This window comes from Grampus griseus, assembly GCF_964374135.1.
Source record: "Grampus griseus genome assembly, chromosome: 1".
Classification (NCBI taxonomy): domain Eukaryota; kingdom Metazoa; phylum Chordata; class Mammalia; order Artiodactyla; family Delphinidae; genus Grampus; species Grampus griseus.
In genome coordinates this window covers 37,783,044-37,804,746 of record NC_139017.1, presented here as the reverse complement: position 1 = coordinate 37,804,746, position 21,703 = coordinate 37,783,044, and the positions used below count along the sequence as shown (strand labels likewise).

Genomic DNA, 21,703 nt, shown 5'->3' with positions numbered 1-21,703 from the left:
GAAAGAGATATTAAGGTAACACTCCTATTTACCACTGCAACCAAAAGAATAAAATACCTAGGAAGAAACCTACCTAGGGAGACAAAAGACCTGTATGCAGAAAACTATAAGACACTGATGAAAGAAATTAAAGGTGATACCAACAGATTGAGAGACATACCATGTTCTTGGATTGGAAGAATCAATATTGTGAAAATGAATGTATTACCAAAAGCAAACTACGGATTCAATGCAATCCCTATCAAATTACCAATGGCATTTTTTACAGAAGTAGAACAAAAAAATCTTTAAATTTGTATGGAGACACAAAAGACTGCAAATAGCCAAAGCAGATTTGAGGGGAAAAAACGGAGCTGGAGGAATCAGACTCCCTGACTTCAGACTATACTACAAAGCTACAGTAATGTAGACAGTAGGGTACTGGCACATAAAGAGAAATATAGATCAATGGAACAGGATAGAAAGCGCAGAAATAAACCCACGCACCTATGGTCAACTAACCTATCACAAAGGAGGCAAGGATACACAATGGAGAAGAGACGGTCCCTTCAATAAGTGGTGCTGGGAAAACTGGACAGCTAATATAAAAGAATGAAATTAGAACACTCCCTAACACAATACACAAAAATAAACTCAAAATGGATTCGAGACCTAAATGTAACACCGGACACTATAAAACTCTTTGAGGAAAACATAGGAAGAACACTCTGACATAAATCACAGCAAGATATTTTTTGATCCAACTCCTAGAGTAATGGAAATAAAAACAAAAATAAACAAATGGGAACCAATGAAACTTCAAAGCTTTTGCACAGCAAAGGAAACCATAAACAAGATGAAACGACAACCCTCAGTAGGGGACAAAAATATTTGTAAATGAATCATCGGACAAAGGATTAATCTCCAAAATATATAAACAGCTCATGCAGCTCAATATTAAAAACACAAACAACCCAAAACAAAAATGGGCAGAAGACCTAAATAGACATTTCTCCAAAGAAGACATACAGATGGCCAAGAAGCACATGAAAAGCTGCTCAACATCACTAATTATTAGAGAAATGCAAATCAAAACTACAGTGAGGCATCCCCTCACACAAGTTAGAATGGGCATCATCAAAAAATCTACAAACAACGAATGATGGAGACCGTGTGGAGAAAAGGGAACCCTCTTGCACTCTTGGTGGGAATGTAAATTCATACAGCCACTATGGAGAACAGTATGGAGGTTCCTTAAAGAACTAAAAGTAGAATTACCGCATGACCCAGCAATCCCACTACTGGGCATATACCCAGAGAAAACCATGATTCAAAAAGACACATGCACCCCGATGTTCACTGCAGCACTATTTACAATAGCCAGGTCATAGAAGCAACCTAAATGCCCATCGACAGACGAATGGATAAACAAGATGTGGTATATATATACAATGGGATATTACTCAGCCATAAAAAGGAACAAAATTGGGTCATTTGTAGAGACGTGGATGCATCTAGAGACTGTCAAACAGAGTGAAGTTAAGTCAGAAAGAGAAAAACAAATATCGTATATTAACGCATATATGTGGAACCTAGAAAATGGAACAGATGAACCAGTTTGCAGAGCAGAAATTGAGACACAGAAGTAGAGAAAAAAATCGTATGGACATCAAGGGAGGAAACCTGCAGGGTGGTGGTGGTGGTGGTGTGATGAATTGGGCGATTGGGATTGACATGTATACACTGATATGTATAAAATGGATGACTAATAAGAAAAAAACAAAAAAGTAAAAATACACTTCCCACAAAACAATAAATTTTGGAATTATTCAAATACATTGCTGAGAAATGGATCAATCTTAATGACATTTTTTAGAACAATTGGTTTCAGCAAAAATTATTTTTTTATCATGAGTAAATATACAAAGATTATGTGAATGATTATATGCATAAACAATAGATAATACGGAAAATCAAAAATCTATTTTGCTGAATGGTATGTCACAAATATTCATTTTTCATTAATGTATGCTATATTTTTATTATCTCCTTTATCCTGGTTTCCTTGGAGTTTATACTTCAACTCTTCTAATGGTTACAAAGTTGCAGCATTAGTACATTTACTTAAATTCATTCTTTTTCAAAATGAAAATTTTAAGGCTGTGACTTTATATTTGATTATAGTTTGGCCACACACCATACAGTTTGATATGTGGTGTCCTTATTTTTATTATTTTCTAAATAATCTGAAAATAAAACCATATTCTTTGACCTACTTGTTGACTAGAATGGTCTTTTTTAATATGGCTGGGGTTGGGGTTTTGGCATTAAAAGTTCATTACACATTTCTAGCTTTATTGCATTGTGGGCAGGAATTGTGGCCTATACTTTTAAATTATTATTAACAATTTCTTTGTTGTTTAGTATATGGTCAATTTTGGTAAATTTTCTACGAACACTTGAAAGAAGGAATATTATTTACTTAAAACTAAAGGACTAATGTGTATTAATTAGTTCAATTATATTAACTGAGAGCAGGTATAAAACTGTAGAAAATTCAAATACACCTGAAAGATAAAAAACAGCTTTCACACATTTTTTAAAAAGGGAAAAAGTAGAAACTCATCATTAAAACAAGAGTTACCTCTGAAAATAGTAGTTGGAAATAGTTTAATTTACTTATTGTTTCTTACCACTGATATTAATAGGTATTCTACCTTTAGTCTTAAAAGTATACAATTAAAAAAATAACAAAATAACAACTAAAATATTTCAATGCTGATCTTTAGGTATTTTGTTAGTTGTCTGAATGCAAAGGAAAAAATCGTATTTTTTCTATTATTCAAATATACCTGTAAATATTTTGCTACATACTTTAAAATAATGAATCAAATAGATCTCCAATTCTCATTAGAGTCACATTACATTTATAATGTAGGTCACATGGTGATTAGTTTTGAGCCAAGATGACTTGCAACTTGAAAAGTAAAGCATAAGAATAACAAAACAAATGGACTCCTCATAAGCCCAATTAAAGATCCCAATAATCACATTATGAGGGGATTGGCAACACATTAATTATCCTGGCTTTATTAATAAAATCTCTCTTTGTCACACACATATGTGCACACACGAATAAACAGAGCCTACCAAAAACATATTTGAAGGGCAAGTGTACCTACATACCACATGAACACACACACTCCACTCTTCATTACTGTTTTACATTGTTTTGATTTTCATCGTATTTTTTTTCCTGGTGTTTTTTTTTCTTTGCCATGGTCATGTAGCACACTAAAAATGATTTATGCTAAACAACCTACCATGGACAGTGAGCTTGGTGCTCGTGCTGCTTGATCCTGCCACATTAGCTGCTGTGCACGTGTACTGGCCAGCATCACCAGGCTGAGCAAATGCTATTTGCAGAGCTCCAGAGCTGAGGATGTGCTGGCGGACTGATTCCATAATTACATGCCCATCTTTATGCCACGTAATGTCAGGTGGTGGGAGGCCATCTGCCTCACAGGGTAGCATGATGGGCTTATCCACGGCAATGATATATTCCTTAGGATGGGGGCTAATGACTGGAGGAACTAAAAGATACAAGGTTTGAATGTTACCTTAAAAGCAGGAATGTACCATTTACACACTACAGTATTACTCTAGCAAAGTGAAGTCACATTGACAAGAAACAAAGCCCTGACTTTACCACATCATCACCAAAGGATTGCTATAGCTTGTTTGTGTTGGAAAAGAAAATTCATTGACCCCATTGTAGAAAATTATTCTCTATCTAGTTAACAAATATAAATGATAATCAATTTTAAATAAGGATATAAACATGTACTCATGAGGGATTTCATGTCCAGAAAACTTCGACTGTGTTGACAGAGGTATTTTCTTTAACATACATGTATTGTGATTCATCAGCTACTTAAAACTTCCAAAATAGACCCCTTCAAGGTTTGGAAATTGTTCACCTGCTCAAAGATCCTTTTATTCATGCGTTTCCTACAGTGCTTATGATCTCATATACAGTGGCCATATTTAACAAGGTATTTTGTTAATGAATAAAGGAATAAAGAAGTAGAATATGGAAAAGAATTACAATTAACCCTTGAACAACGCAGGGGTTAGGGATGACGACCCTGTGTGCTACCGAAAATCTGAATATAACTTATAGTTGGCCCTCTGTATCCTTGTCTCCTCTGTATCTGTGGTTTTTGCATCTGCAGATTCAACCAACCTTGGATGGTACAGTAATGTAGTATTTACTACTGAAAAAAAATCCATGTATAAGTGGACCTGCACGGTTCAAACCGTGTTGGTCAAGGGTTGATGGTATATAGATAGAACTCTTCGCATTTCTTCAGAAAATGGTGGAAGGGCTTATGATTAGAATTTCTCTTCCTAGTGTCTACAACAGATTCCTAGTGTTTACAATAGATTACACTAAGGATATTCTACTGAGCTTTTCTTACCCTTTCCTGCCTTGGGGCTATTGCACATGCTGCCCTCTCTTCCTTGGACACTCTGCTACTTTTACATGGCTCATCCTAGCTCATCATTCAGGTCTCAGCTCCAGTGGTACCCACCTCAGCTCCAATAGTATCCCCCCCACACCAAGCAGTTGTTAAAGCTTACTTTAACCACTAGTGTAAAGTGGTCCCCACATTTTCCCATTTTGGAATATTGAAATGCTGTTAATTGTTCAAAGTGTTTCTTTTTCTTTTTTGAAAAAAAGTGTTTCTTTTTTTCATATCAATAGTTTTAATCAATTAGTGAAGGGAAAAACCCTCACTAATTCTTTTCTATGACCCTCAGTGTTGCCAAAACCAATGAATATTTCTTGGTCATCATCCTAACTGACCTTTCGCTTGCATTAAAAAAGCTGTCTACTCCCTTCTTGAAACACTGTCCTCTCCTAGCCTCCATCTAGTTTTCCTCTGTCATCTCTTCCCTCTCCTTTGTATTCTTTTCCAGTGTTCTCTCTTTTCTCAGACCTCTTAACAATGCAGAGTCCTGGGGCTTTGTCCTTAAGATATTTTCGGTCCAAATTCTCATCCAGTGTTATAGACTGAAATACCCTGATTACTTCCAAATTTATATCTTAGACTATACTTCTCCCTTGAGTTCTGAATTCATAAATATTCAACACTTTTTGACATCTCTGCTAGGATTTCTAATAGTTTCCCACATCTAACATGATTAAACAGAAGTCATGCTTTCCTTCCTCCCAAACCAGTTCCTCCCCTTGCATCCCTCACAGCACTATCTCCCATCTCTAGCTCAGGCCCAAAGCCCAGGAAACATCGTTAACTCTTCTCTTTTCCTAACCTCCCAATCTGATTAATCAGCAATCCTGGCAATTACATCTCCAAAGAGTTCTTGAATCCACCACTTCTTGTTCATTTTCCCCTGCAACTCACACACCCACTCACACTCCCAGCCAGGCCGTATCACATGATGCCTAGAGCACTTTACTAGTTCTTCCAGCTCTAGTCTTGTGCTTTCTCAAATCATTATCTATATACCAGCAAAAGAGGTCTTCCTAAAACCAAACAAGAGTCTTGGTTAAATCATTAAAAGGCTTCAACATTGCACACAGAAGGAAATCTTACCCCTCTTCTGGTCCTTTGGGCACTCTGTGCACTGGTCCCACTTTCTCTTCTGACCTCCTTCACATTTTGCCAGCCTTCCCAGGTTCATTACTGTCAGCCACACTGGCACGCTCCTTTTCTTACCCTTTCCTGCCTTGGGGCCATTGCACGTGCTGCCCGCTCTTCCTTGGACACTCTGCTACCTTTACATGGCTCATCCTAGCTCATCATTCAGGTCTCAGCTCCAATGGTAACCCCCCTCAGCTCCAATGGTACCCCCATCAGTAGGTTAAAGCCTACTTTAACCACTAGTGTAAAGTGGTCCCCACATTTTCCCACTAGTCTCCATCTCAGCCTTTTGTTTTCCCTCTGCATAGCATATGTCAGAATTTATCATAATTTCATTTATTTGGTAGTTTCATTTTTTTCCTTCTCCACACTATAAGGAAAGGATCATATCTATAATGGTCAATGTATTTCTACTTATTATCCCAATAAACACTTGTTAAAGAAGTGTTGAAAAATACAAATAAATTAGATTTACAATCTGCAGGTAAGTGAGCTTTACTACAGTTATTAATTCACCGCAAGAAAATCACACTACAAGAAAATTCAAATCAGCCATGCAAACTGAGCAGCTCGGAACCCATCTCTAGGTCACGTCTTGATCCACAAAAACAATGCATGTAAGATATGAATATTACATCAAGAAAATATAAGTTAAATGTGAAAAAAAACCCCACTGTCTTCAGAATATTTTTTTCCATCAAGCTGGTTTAATTGCAATTATGATTTATTTTTTTGTTTCATGACTCTTATTGGTGATTCTTTAAAATTTTAAAAATTTACGATGTTTTTTAAGTGGATATTACAATCCAGTATTTTGTAATGTATACAACGTAGTATTATAGAGAGAATAGTTTTAAAAATCACCTTAAATATGTGCTACAATGAAAGTACCAAATAGAGGTTCACAGAAATTCAAAATATCATGAGATGCCTCAGTTTTCTTATACAAATAATGCCCCAAAACACCCAAGCACTAAATTTTTTCCTTCATGAGGTTAATAGAAAAACATATAGGATAATATAAACTAAGAATGTTAATTAAGAACTATGGTGGCATCATTACTTTAGATACATGAATTCTGATATACACTATTATAAGCATCTTTGCAATGAAGACATAGAGATTTATTATTTAGGTACCTTGGACATTTAACTTGATTTTGCCCAAGGCTGTACCAGCTGGATTCTGAGCCACACACATGTAAGTACCAGCATCCTCTCTGACAGCTCTGGAGATCTGCAAGCCACCACGAGGAAGAACTGCATGGCTTCTACCTACATCATAGTTACAAAAGCAGAGTGAGAAGAATTTTTATTTTCATTAAAAAGTCATACCGACTTCTGAATTATAAAACTGAATTGCCATTATTTTCTTGATTGAAACGGTACCTGAAGTGATGACATTGATACCTTCCTTTTGCCAAGTGATGAAAGGACTGGGAGTCCCTGTTGCTTCACATGGTAATAAAATGGGATTGTTTAGAATGACGGCTAGTTCACTTGGCTGAGGCCGAATGACTGGAGGCTCTATAAGAACCAATCAGCAGAAATAAGCAAAGGCTCTAGTTAGTAGCATAAATGTCTATAGTAGCCATGAGGTTACACATGACTGAATTCAAAATTCCAAAATATTAGTGATTTCATTGTCCCAGGGAAAAGCAAATAGAGGTCATATCACATTTTTTGAGTCTTGTTACTATAGCCAGTTTCCATTAGAAGAACTCCATAGAAAAGACTAAAGTCAGAAACAGATCATAAAAATTCAAGAAGACAAATAAGTTAGGGGTTGTTTTGTGTGGTTTGTCATCTCTATGTTTTCTTTAGTCTATTGAAGAACATCTATCAGGCTTCATATTCCCCAAATATTACTGTGGTTTATGACTCTAGATGGTACCACCTGTCAAGAATAAACATGACTTAGAAAAGTACAACAGCAAAATTTTAATGAATAAATAACCTTTCATACCTTGGACATAAAGGCTCACATGTCGATGTGCAGAGCCAGCGGCATTCCTGGCAACACAAGTATATCTTCCAGCATGGCTTAATTGAGTGGCAAATATTTCAATTGCTCCTAAAAAGGAAAAATTTTTCATGCACAGTGCATCCCTGTTTTTCTGGTTTGATAAACCATGTCTCTTTGATTTTGTGTGAGTCTGCCCCCTAGCATAGTGCGTGGCTTGTACTCATACTTGTACCCCCTGTGCTTACCTACCACAGTATTTTTTAAAAAATCACTATTAACAGCTTTATTTAGGCAAAACTTACAGACCATAAAATTCACTGACTTAAATGTACAATACAATGATTTTTAGTATATCTACAGAGTCGTGCAATTATAATTTAATTTTAGAAAATTTCCATTATGCCCAAAGAAATCTCAGTCCACTTATAGTCCTGCCTCACTCTCAACCCCAAGTGTAAGCAATCAGTAATCTAATTTCTATATATATTGGCCTTTTCTGGAAATTTCATATAGATGGGATCATACAGAAGGCTTTTGTGTCTGACTTCTACTGTGAGCATAGTTTTTGAGTTTCATCTGCTGCAGCAGGTGTCAATATTTTTGTTCCATTTTATTGCTAAATAGAATCCCATCCTGTGAATTATCCACATTTTGTTTATCCATTCACCAGTTGATGGACATTTACATTGTTTCTATGTTTTTGGCTATTGTGAATGATGCTGTACGAACATTTGCATATAAGTCTTTGGGTGGACATATGCTTTCATTTCTCTAGGTAGGGACCTAGGAATGGAGTTGCTGGGTCATTTGGTAACTGTTTGACATTTTGAGAAAAGTTCTAAACTGTTTTCTTAGCACAGTACTTTGTGCTGAAGAGTAGTTAATTTTTTTTTTTTTTTTGCGGTATGTGGGCCTCTTACTGTTGTGGCCTCTCCCGTTGCGGAGCACAGGCTCTGGACGCGCAGGCTCAACGGCCATGGCTCACGGGCCCAGCCGCTCCACGGCATGTGGGATCTTCCCGGACCGGGGCACGAACCCGTGTCCCCTGCATCGGCAGGCGGACTCTCAACCACTGCGCCACCAGGGAAGCCCAAGAGTAGTTAATTTACATTTTATGATTTTACTTGCTACCCGTTTATGCAGATTTCTGAGATAGCCAAAATACTATGCTTTGAAAGCCAAGTTCTATCCTGAGAACAAATCTTTCATTATTTCCCTTCTACTGAAGAAATAAACAAATTCTCTTTGAATAATATGCCCACACTCATAAGCCCTCAGGATGTTAGTTGCTACTTTAACCTCCAGTGTACCTCCCCAATGCAGGATGAATTTCCAGAAACACAAATGTGAATCACTTATACTTCCATTTAGGTGAATTTTTTTCTCTTTAATATTATAAAATTTTCAATACTTAAATTCTATAAATGATGGTTACTACCACCCTCAAAAATTATCCATATCATAGCACTTAACACCCAGCCCTACTTGCTAAATTATTGAAACCTTAAAAGCAAGAACCTTGTCTTAGTTTTATATCTCAGAAACTCAGTGGAGTATTTAGCCTATTTTAGGTACTAAATGTTTGTTGAATGAATGGACATTCTATTTGGCCAATAAAAGATGTGTGGTTCACTCAAAGGCAACCAGTAAATTTGTTAAGCCTTAGGTTTAGTAAATATGCACATAAAATCCCAGTGGTCATGCTTAATATATTCATATCAGTCCTAGATATTATTTGTTATTTTGTTTTTAGACTTTTTTTCTATCCCTTTCCCAAGTTCCCCCTCCCCACTCTTAAGTGCATTTTTTCCCAGATGCCTAAGCCCAGGAATACAGATGTACTTTATTCTTTTATTTTGGTGCAGCAGAAGTCCAAGTAAGGCCATCCAGTAAAAACGAATCCAATCAATAGCTGTGTAATCACTGAGCTGGGTCTTACCTGAGGACAGAATTCTATAGCCCTCTCCTCTGGGAAGCAGTCTTATACCATTTTTCGCCCAGTGAATTGAGGGAAATGGAACTCCTGAAGCTGTGCAGGTGATCACGGTGGGGGCGTGTGTGGTTACTAGGAAGTCAGTAGGCTCATCAGCTATGGAAGGTGGAACTAAAAGGAAAACAACAAAAAGAAAGAAAACTACATGTTCCCAACCCTTACAGATTTCCAAAGCCTTCTCATATATCCTTCTCTTTCTACACTGAAAGTGAATGCTTGGTCAGTGGAAAAGGAAGGTCTCTTGTGAAGTAGAGGAATGATGGAATGATATCATTATAATAACTTTCAGTCCACATACTAAGCCAGTTCTACCTTGGACAGTGAGATCCACAGTTCTCTTATCCTCTCCGGCATCACTTGTCACAGTGCACTCATAGGTTGCAGTGTCATCCACAGAAGGGGAAATAATTACTAGTGAACCTGAAGAAAGGAGCCTAGAAGAGAGATTTCAAAGTAATGAGGTGCTATATATCAATTTTCATAAATGTTTCTAGTTGGTTCAACGTGGTACTATCTTGTGAATTGAGGGAAATGGAACTCTTTCCTCATGTTAAAACGAGCATCATTTTATGCATCAGACTTTAAGTTTATATGGCAGTGGGTTAATAGGACCTCAACCTTGACATCTGCAGGAAGCAGTGGTGTGGAATGATTGTGTTAAGAGGGAATCTTGAATTTTCTGAATGCTTATGGCATAATCCACCATGTTCTCCCAGGTGAAATACAGTGAAATGAGCACACTGATGATAGCCATTGTTTATTGGCCATTGAATACATTCCTGGCACCATCTCAAATGCTTCACATTAATCATCTCTAAATTTCACAGTAACTTTGCAGATTGGTATTTGATTATTTCTACTGACAGATGGGTAACTACAAGTCTGTCTGTCTTGCACCTTTCCCTACTTCACACGTCTCCTTACATGTGGTGGATACCTTGGAGATGCATAGTACATAAATCAAAGAGTCTTTTCCTTAACTTTGAATCAACTCAAAACTAAAGTGATCTGAATCACTTCAAATGTTCAGAAGGTTGAGTAAATACACATACATTATTTAAAGTAACCTCATGAATCACTTTGCTGTAGAGCTGAAACTAACATAACATTGTTAATCAACTATGCTCCAATATAAAATAAAAATTAAAGAAAATATGTATCAAAATGAAAAATCAATAGATCTTTAAAATTTCTAGTGGTTGAACACACTAAAAAAATTAAAATAATCTAAATAAGAATATCTGTATTCTTACTTCAAACTGTGCAATGATGAAATGATTTGATTCAATGGAAACATACTTGACCTGCTTTTTTATTCAAGGGCATTGTACATTTTCCCCATAGTATATGCTTTCAAGTCACTAAACGCCCAATGCCAAAAGATTAAGAGGGTGAGAAAGAGGGAGAAGCAACAGAGTTTCAAGTGAAACACTCCTAGTTTCATATTTCCTGATATATCAGAACTGATTTTTGTTAAGGTAGGTCTATGAGAACATTTGCTTTCAGTACTATGGCAAACCTTTTGCAAGATATCTATTAACTTGAGATACAAGAAATGATGCTTATCTAAAGTATCAGAAATTCCTAGTTTCTTTTTTAAAGTTTAGTCTTTAAAAAGTATGATATCATATTAAGAGCAATGGTAGTCAAGCTGGAAGAATACAAAAAACTGGGAGAAAATGCTGTTCTTCCTCCCTCCACATGCTGCCAAATACCTATGCTGTATTTCAAGGTATAAAATTTGATTTTTATTCTGCAACTAAAACTTGTATTATTTCTACAGAATAGTTTTTCTTTTATACCAAATGATGTTTTTATCTTTTGTCTTTATAAAATTCCAAAAGATACTAAAAAAAAAAAAAGCAGAATGGAAATCTAATTTTTTAGAGCTCAGACAGTTATCTACAGGACTTATGAATACAGAAGTTGCACCTATAATTCAGAAATAAGATTTTAGGTTGAAAAACTAATTCTACATTAAGAAAAAATAATACGCTCTCTACATACTAGCTAATTCTTCATACTTTATATATTTGCTGTCTCCATGAATAGAGTTTAAATGTTAATTCTTTTAAAACTTATGTTTCTAAATAATAGGTGGGATTTTCCAGTTAAATTATTCCTTACCGATATGAATTCTGATTTTGATCCACATTAAGAAGATGCCCATTTTTTCTCCAGTTGATTGATGGTTTTGGTATCCCAGTAGCCTCACAAGCCAGAGTGGTTTGAACATTTACTGTTACAGTTATGTTGGTAGGACCCAGAGCAATAGATGGAGGAACTAAAACAAAGTCACCAAGTAAGAAACAGGTTCAGTAAATAGTATGCCATTCGAAGTATCTCTGCCAAACTGAAATTAATCATTGCTAACTTGCTTTATAGTCATGAACACAATAAGGTTCTGTGAATTTACACCGTGTCGTGATGATGCTTATAATATAGTGTAATACATTTAAATAGCACTAGATATGAAGGTCTTTATGTTATGACCTCACTGGTTTAGGCTACCAAAGAATATCTGACCCAAAGATTGGATGTTGTTCATAAAAGTACATTTACCATGGACTTGTAAATCTATTCGCCTGCGATCTGTTCCAGCAGCATTGGTAGCCATACACAAATATCTCCCACTATCAGTAACATGTGCTGACTGGATGTGAAGGAATCCATTTTCCAAGACGGAGTATCTATAAGAAAGATCACAAGTGAGTTCCTCCAGATCAGCCTTTCTGATTATGCACATTTTGACTGAGAACATTATAAAATACCCAGTTAAATCCATTTTTAGTCCTTTTCCTACTTCAGAAATTTATAATACCCTTGGTGGAAAAAAAAGGATATTCTGCAAAGGTGCATAGCAGATGGGCTTGTGATCTTGGACAGATTATAATCATTACGTTTTGAACATAAGCCTTAAGAATTATGCTTCTAAAATACTATATTCTGATCCTCATTTAAGATGAAGAGACTCACTTTAGAATGAAAAGACCCAAATAATGCACTGGATCAAAGATTTTAAAACTTATATTTCAGTTCTTACAGTATTTTTTATCCTTTTCCAGAATTGTTACCTTGCATGATTCTCAGATAGAACAGCTCCATCCTTTCTCCATGTTATCCTTGGGGTTGGCACACCTTCCGCAAAGCATTCCAATACAGTTGACTTATTTAAGTGAATGACAAGACTCTGGGGGCCACTCTTTATGCTTGGAGGAACTGCACAAGAGATGCATGTGGAAAACTTCCTTTATATCAATAACATAGCCTGAACTAAGACTCTTAAGAGGTATTACAAAGTGAGATTTGAGTTAAATGTATGGCTTTGCCTACAGCTAATTCAGGTTAGTATAAATAGAATTGGGGTTTAATTCCTAAAGTCGTATTCAAGGTAAGATTTTATTTAAAAATTTACTTAAAAATGAAGAGTAAATGGGTGGGGAAGCTTTAAATCCCTGATATGGTGTATGAAATCTGGCTTTCTAATGAAAGAGGCTTGAATAGAATAAAAGTCATCTCTGGTATGATACAAATTAAAGATGATATTTCTTATTTCTCTTTGGCCAAATAATGGTCAGAGAATGTTAATACTGGAACAACTTCACTTTAAATAAAGGCTAGAAAGTGGGGTGTTATAACAAAGCACATCTGTGATTAATTATGCAAGTCTCAGAGTGTGTATTTTATTAATCATTGAGTTCATATGGGAATAGAAAACTTGAATTTTAATTTTAGTGTTAGAGATATTAGCTGCCTGGGTCACTCAACTTGTAAAGTTTCGTATATTAAAAATCCAAAGGGACGGTTTTGAAAAAGTCTGTTCATATTCTTGAAATTTGGCAGATCTTAGTGTTTAGATTTTATATTTGAGAAAATTACAGTCCCATGGCAGTCCCTGTCTAGCACATATATAATCAAACACCAACATCAACAAAGGTGACTAAATAATTGGCTACTTGTTATCCAGAGATTTAGTGTATTAACTTCTCCAATGGCTCTGATCTGAATGATGCAAAACGTCAGGATATACTGATAACAATTGGACATATATTGTCCTCTAAGAGAAATGTATCTTTTTCTTTTGAAATTGAGTTAGTTTGAATATAGTGATAGTACAAGTATCACGTGTTGTCTTTATGAAAAGAAATAAGATAAGCACAAGAATTTGTTTAGTATGCTCATAAAAAATAAAAACGTTATCATCTCTTTAAATGCCCTTATCTAAATTTTTAAATTGTGAAACAGTGATTAATTTTTCTTACCATTTACAGTGAGAATAAATTCTCTTGTAGTCTTTCCTGCAATGTTGCTGGCAACACAGGTATAATTGGCTGTATCACCTAGATCTGCATTATTAATTTGCAAGTATCTCCCTCCAGATAGGATTCTTACTCGAGGTGTTGCCTGGATTCAGTAAGTAAAATTTACCATTAAAATGTTGGACAAATAAAATAAAATAAAATATTAATCATCAAAAGTAACTATAGTGAACTGTAGTGCACCTGTCTCCCAGTATCTTTGTCTGCTCCCCCCACCGCTATCCTGGTATCAAAAACTCTTGGGAAATATTTCTATGAGTGTAGTTAAAGCAAGAGCACAATCAGTGTCTCCAGTTCTTCACAGTGACGGCCACAATGAACCTCTCAAGGATGAAAAGGTGTCTCAAGTTGGGCCCATTCGAGCTCCCCAGAAAGACACTGCTGGAAGTGTTGGAATAAGGCATATTTTTACTGGAATCACTGGTAGTGAGGATGACATAGCTTGGTGGCAGTCTTACCACCATGTGGGGACAGCTTGCTCTGAATCTAAGACATAAGCAGAGTTGGGATTCAGAGAAAGGACAGAGATGCTTGACTACATGGTTAGAGCCTCTGGATCTAGTAATGCCTAAAGCTTAAGTTCACCAATTACTATAGCTAATAAATATCTTTTTTTTCCATTTAAATTATTTTGAGTTTGAATTGTCACTTAAAGCTGAAAGTTTCCTGACTAATAAATTAACTTTGGTTAACTTATAGGAAATAATTATCCTTCAACATATTTAACATAAGTAAATAAATGATTTTAGTCTACAAATATTTATTAAGCACTTATTTTGCGACCAGGCATGGGACCAAGAATTATGAAAATGCAGAGACCTATATTGAAATGAAATACTGAAATATAATGAAATCTAATCTCTGCTATAATGTCCAATTGGGGATTGTTCATAGGCTTTAAAAAATGCCAGGTAACATCAAAGACTGGTATTTTCTGATTGTGCCTAAGTGGAACTACTTCAGGAAGAGCCCAAATAAGATTTTTCTACCATATGGGTTCTGTCCCAGATAAACATATATTTCTAATGAAAAAAGTTGTTCACACTAACATAGACAGTTCAGGTCAATTTATCTTGAAAGTCCACACATTTTCTCTAGGCCTTTCCTTGCTACAGGGGCTATTAATGGTAAACTTTTATTACTTCTGATGAGAATAAGTGATTTCTTAAACATACATGGTAAGTTCTACGCAACATTTTAATTTTGATATGGGTATAGCAGGATTTTAGGCTAATAAAAAAATTCTGAGTTGATTCTCATGTCTTTCTTCCATGAACATCAGTAAGTTCTGCCAACTTATTCAGTCTCACTACAATTTTCTCTGGTTCTCTTCTCATTTACTGCCAGTGATTCTTCCAAATTTGATTTCTTTCCTCAGATAGAACATCATTCTCAGCTGATGACCTTAATTCCTACTTCATTGAGAAAATCAAAGCCAGGTGCCTGCAATTTCTCCCTCTCATCTCTTGCATATGAATGCAACCTTCCTTCCTATTTTTCCATCTCTGTGGAAAAAGGTCAAGGCTTCTGTCCAAGGCTAATGTCTTCACCTGTCACCAGGGTCCCAACCCTTCCCCACTGGACACACTTAGTCCTGTATCTTCCATCTCTTTCAGTAAATAAGCATATACAAGTCTTTTTTGTATTTAAGTAACAGTCCACAATCATTTCCACTTCCTCTTCTTTAACTCCCCCAGACAGCTGTAACCTGTCTTCTACTTTGATCACTGTATTGAAGAACCGTTGTTCAGATCTTTAATCAAGTCTATGTATTGCCAAAGCCAGTGAATACAACTTAATTTGTATCTTAACATGGACTCTGTTAACCACTCCCACTCTCTTCCTTGGCTTTCAGTACACCAATGTCTCCTATATTTAATCTTAGTTCTCTGAGTCCTCATTCTCAGTCCCATTCTTCTCTTCTTCCTTTGCTCACCTTTTAATTGTCAATGTTGCCTTAGGCTTTATTCTCATTTACAGGTCTTCTCACACGGTGTGCTTTCTGGCTGACCTCATACAAACTGATGGCTTCAGCAACAGGTTACACCATTGAGGACCACCAAATCAAAGATGTTTTTGATGAAATATGGACCCATATGTCTTAGTGCTTCTTAGAAGCTCCACTTAGATAATATATAGGTAATTCAAACTCAAAATATCTAAAACTGGACTCATTTTTTCCCCCATAACTGTTGAAATCAGTCTGTCCCAGTACTGACATCACTTGGTCATATATGAGATTAGCCTGAATGTCTGTATCATCAACATTCACTCAGTCCCTATCTGAACACCTAATGGTCTAGAGTGAAATGCACACATGGGAGATAAGACTATGGAGGAAAAGTCAGAGCATGAAGGGCTTTGTGAGCTAAGCTGGGCAGTTTAACCCGAATCCTGAAATCTATGGAGAATCATCAAAGGATTTTAATCAAGGTCTACTTCAACCATACCAAGCTACCTGCAGTTCCTGGGACAGCAGCATTCCTTCTCCTGTAATGTCTTTGTACATGCTATCACTTATGTTTGGAATCCCCTTCTTCTTTCTCACCCAACATCTACCCAACATTTAAACTGAACTCACCCTTTCCAAGAGGCTCCCCTGGGCTATTCCTTACCCTTCAGTCTGGATTACTTGCTTCTCCCCTGTGTTTCCATAAAATGCTGTATATCCCTCTAAGATATTGTTTATTGAATATCAACAGTATCAATTTTCTACAGTCTTTGATATCCTTCTGTATATTTTCAGATAGTCTGTGAGCTCCTTGAGGATCAAGATTATTCTCAGGGGCAATCATAGTGCCTAGCATTATAATAGGCACACAATAAATAGAGAAACTGAGGCACAGGACTGTTAAGTGATATGCATGATGATTTAACAAGGAAGCAACTCTCAGCACCCAGTCTCTCTGTGTTTGGCATTTGTGTGATTTGATGATGGTGAAAGTCTTTCTGCCTTATGTATTAGGGACACAATTTCCTTTTATTTAGGCACAGTGTACCACAATAGGTTATACTAACAGGATGAGGAAGAACAAAGGAGAAACAAAAGGATAAGTGAGTACTAGGATAAGGACAATCAGAGCATTCAAAGTCACGGCTTTGAGCCAACCCTAAAAGCCTACTTAGGATCCTGGGCTGTGACACTATAGGGCAGCAGACAGATATCACCTGAGCATGGGAACCTTTAAAGAGCCAGTAACTGTGTTTTCAAAGATTCCAGTCCATATTTCTGGTGTTGCACAGATCCTTGGGGTCACTCCTGAGGACCAAGTTTAGACTAGGGAAATTCAGTAATAGGTTTGCCCTAGGGAGTTGGCAGGACAGGTCAGGTCTTTTGAGACTCTGATGGTTTCTTCCCTCTCAAGTAAAGACAAATGGTACAGATGAACCTATTTGCAGAGCAGGAATAGAAAGGCAGATGTAGAGAACGGACATGTGGACACAGTGGGGGAAGGGGAGGGTGGGATAAATTGGGAGATTAGGTTTGACATAAATACACTACCATGTGTAAAACAGATAGCTAGTGGGAATCTGCTGTATAGCACAGGGAGCTCAGCTCAGTGCTCTGCGATGACCTAGATGGGTGGGATGTTGGGGGGAGGGAGGTCCAAGAAGGAGGGGATATATGTATATATATGGCTGATTCACTTCACTGTACAGCAGAAACTAACACAACATTGTAAAGCAACTATACTCCAATTAAAAAAAAAGACATAGCTGAGTGTTTTAATTCAACTTTAATCCACGGGCTCCAGGAGATATATACTTGGGACAATTTACAGAGTATATAAATCAAAATACCTGTCTTTTGCCTCATAACTAGCTACTAACTACTCCAAGAAGGCTGAGAAAAAGGCTGATTAAAAGACCCTGTGCCCACCCCTGTAATGTTGAATAACTAGTAGTCTGACACTGTTTGGTTTTATCTCCCTAGCAAGGACTCTCTTGCTGATTTTTTTGTCTCACAATGAATCTGTGGAATTTAGCAAGATGTACCTGTAACCGTTCTCCATTTTTAAGCCAGGTGATTACAGGTGGGGGCACTGCATCCGATTTGCATTCCAATGTCACTTGTCTGTTCCGTAACACAGTGAAATCCTGGGGCTCATCAGTTCCAGCAATATTAGGGGGGACTGGGCATGAGAACAAATACACCAAAGGCTTTTAATAAACAGGATATAAAATGATCTGGATTATCTGAGGTGTTCAACGAATGTTGCTTCTGCTGTATGAAATAAAAAGCATAAACTTAAAACATTACTCATTCAATTTATAGTACAATGATTACAAATAGTGAAAAATTTTTTACCTTTCTCAGTACTTTCACATACATCAAGTAATGGAATTCTTCCAATGGCCACGTAAATGACAGGATAAGTAATATAATCAGAGTCTAAGTACAAAGAAGGGATTCCTTGTCTAGCTCTACACTTGGTAATAATTTTCTCTGAACATCATATTTTAAAACTTCTAAATTAGGGTCTGCCCATTATAATATACAGAAATATGTACATTTTTCTTAATATGCAGAAAGGGGGAGGGGCAAAATAGGGTTAAGGAATTAAGAGGTACAAACTACTATGTATAAAATAAATAAGCTACAAGGATATATTGTAAAGGGAATACAGTCAATATTTTATAATAACTTTAAATGGAGTATAATTTATACAAATTTTCAATCACCTCTCCATGAAGAGTAATTCCCATTTCTATGTCAAAATAGTATCGGCCACAGTCTAATTTGCCCAACTTTTCTAAAAGGTAATTTGGCCTTAAATGGTGTGTGTGTGTGTGTACATGCATGTGTGTGTACTTGCATATAATCAAGTAAATATACCTACAGAAATTTATCAAAACAAAATAATTAAAGGAAGAGGCCAACACACATGTACAAAGATGTCTATAACAGTGTGGCTTATATTGGTAAAAATACAAAACAGCTTAAATATCCAAAAATAAGGAATGTATTAAATAAATAATGGCATATTCATAAAATGGGACATCATGGAATCACTAGAAAGTAATGTTATAAAAATACATTTTTTGACATGAAAACATGTTCACCATACCACTAAATAAGATAAAAAAGTGAAATACTACATGCTGTATGATCACATTTCTGTGACAATATTTATATGTAAAAAGGTCTTATCTTTGTGTGATGAGATTATGATTGATTTATATAATTTATACTCTATGATTTAAAACCAATGAATATGAATTATTTGTGCAGGAACAAAACAAATAACTCAAAAAATCCATTAAACTATTCCCAACAATAGTTTAATGGACTACTGTGATCAAATATAAAAATCAGATTTGCAAAATACATTTTTCCTAATATATAAACATAGTTTTATGATATGTTAGACAGTTGCTCTATGTTCCATAAATTATGCCTTTTAATTAGGTATTAATGTATGATGGACTGCAGGACATTTTGCCAACTTTACCATGCACTCTCACTAAATATTCTTTATCATCATCTCCTGCAGGACTGGATGCCAGACACGTATATCTTCCTGTATCTTCCACCTATAAAATTCGAATAAGTGAATGACACAATGTTAACATGCTGGTTTTGTTGATGAGAATAAATATCTATTAGGATGAATACAGAAGTCTCACACAAAGCAAGATATCATTAAGAGTACAGTAGTAAAATTTAATAAATGGTTTTAACATTTGTGATTAAATGTAACTTATACATTTAATCAGTTAAGTGTATCAGTTACATTTGATACTGATACTGAGCATGGCTTGACATCTGTTACATGTAAATCTATGTATTTGACATAGATTTAACAGGGTTTTGGTATTTGATCTCAGAATGTTTGCATATTAGGTATATTTAATGATCTCAGAAAGGGCAGATACATATAAGGTCTACCACCATACATGACAGACTAGATACTACAGTATTTATTGAAGAAATAAGTATTTATAAATTTAAATTGCAGACTGAAAATTCTACTGGAGTCTTCCTGAAGAAAATAAAATACATTAACCAACCAAAAAAGTAAATAAAATATCAGGTTATTTTAATAAAGCACATTAATACAATAATAATAAAAGCACATTTTTAGTCTACCTTTGATATACATGGTGAAACAAAATAGCTATATTATGTAATTTGGCTGTAAATAGGTCAGGTTGACAGCAAAATCTACTATTTTCTGACAAAAACCAGAAACATTTCTTTAAAAATCTCCATACATAGTTTCCACTGGAAGTGTTAGTCTTCATTCATATTTAACATTGTGTAGAGGATGTCTTATGTATGTGTAAAGGATACACTGAAAAACAGATGATCTTACTACTGTGAAAAATATATTTTTGAAAAGTAGGAAATCCTGTTTTCATTTATTTTATTACTTGAATACTCCTAGAACACTGGGAATTTTAAACTTCTTACATTCAAAACTGACTTTATAGTTTATGGAAAAACGTTTTGGTAGGCTGCAAAAAGTCCACTGAAAAAATTTAAGCCTAGTATGTTTGGAAAATTTAATATGACTTTAGAAGAATGACTGTCTCATCGTCCTTCAATTAAGAATTGGAAGTGATGCACTACTGCCTAGAGAATAATTTCTAAATTTCTCATCATATCTTTCAAACCTCTAAAAGTCAACTCTTACTCCACCAATTCAGTTTATTCCCAAATCATATTGCCCTCTCCACTTGTCGTGACTTAGCCAAACTTGCACTATCATTCATGACTGTTTTGAGATCTTGCCTTCTCCAAGAAACATTTCCTGACAACTTATACCCTTCTGAATCTTGACAGTTACTATTAGTAGCTACATTTCCTAAAGAGTGTTCTGTTAATAGGGTGTTTAAAAAATTATAGTTAGGTTTCTTTGGAGTAAGAGTTTGCAGAGTTGTTGACATGCATTATGGCTCACAAAGGAGAGGAAGGTACAGTATATAGAGTTTTTCAGATCTACTTAATCACAGAATTTTTCTCCCTTTGGAATAAATTACAGAATGAGGGTTTGATGGAAAATGTGTTAGCAAACTCTTGTCTTTACCACACAGTTTGGAATTTGCAAAGCATCCATTAGGTAGTAGGCATAACTACATGCTATAGATACATACACAAAAAGACACAGGTAACTAAGATATAATTTAGTAATAAGTGCTTTAACAGAGAGATGTACCAAATGTGAAAACACAGAGGACCAGAGGAACCAAGAGCAGTCTTGAGACTTGATAATATTTAATTTTTCAATTCTATAATGTTTTTCTTATTGTTTTCCTAATTTGGTCCTATGTAGTTTTATTTTCCTTAGAAAATTGGAAATTCCTTGAAGGCTGAGAAACGTCTTATGTATTAGATTTGTATTCTCCACAAAAGCTAGAATGTGTGGGTCACCATTTAACACTCTATGGAACCTTTGTCTTGTTTTAACATAACTTTTCATTCTTACATTTAAGACCTAGTGTAATGTGGCCTTAATTTCCCTCTAAAGCTTTATTTACCATGATTCCTTTATACTTATGGTTCTAGTGCACACATTTCCCTGTCTCCATGCTATTCCCTATGTTACAAAATTCTTTTGCTTCCTTTTTGGTCTGTTGAAATTATAACATTCAAGGGTTTTGATTCAGTATGTGGTTTGACAGTTGGACCTGAGTTTTCTCTGGGTTATTGAAGTGCTTGACAGAGGGAAGAGGGGAATGGAAGGTGTGTTCTCCTTGATGTTAGAAACAAGAACTGGGCTGAGTTCTACTGGCTATGCTTTTTTTTTTTTTTCATTCTCCAAATATTTATTGA

General features: G+C 35.7%; 1 protein-coding gene across 1 annotated transcript in view; it reads right to left on the bottom strand.

Annotated features, from left to right (window-relative positions):
• The window catches only part of HMCN1 (hemicentin 1), a gene marked incomplete at its 5' end in the record, with an annotated part of 521,222 nt that overhangs the window by 103,859 nt on the left and 395,660 nt on the right, over window positions 1-21,703 (bottom strand). The window contains 12 exons of the mRNA XM_082648266.1: window positions 3,303-3,572; window positions 6,789-6,923; window positions 7,038-7,175; window positions 7,615-7,722; window positions 9,554-9,718; window positions 9,920-10,041; window positions 11,735-11,891; window positions 12,170-12,297; window positions 12,682-12,826; window positions 13,870-14,011; window positions 17,923-18,059; window positions 19,380-19,461. Coding sequence (XP_082504392.1) covers window positions 3,303-3,572; window positions 6,789-6,923; window positions 7,038-7,175; window positions 7,615-7,722; window positions 9,554-9,718; window positions 9,920-10,041; window positions 11,735-11,891; window positions 12,170-12,297; window positions 12,682-12,826; window positions 13,870-14,011; window positions 17,923-18,059; window positions 19,380-19,461 — 1,729 coding nt within the window. The remainder of the gene's footprint in view (window positions 1-3,302; window positions 3,573-6,788; window positions 6,924-7,037; window positions 7,176-7,614; window positions 7,723-9,553; window positions 9,719-9,919; window positions 10,042-11,734; window positions 11,892-12,169; window positions 12,298-12,681; window positions 12,827-13,869; window positions 14,012-17,922; window positions 18,060-19,379; window positions 19,462-21,703) is intronic.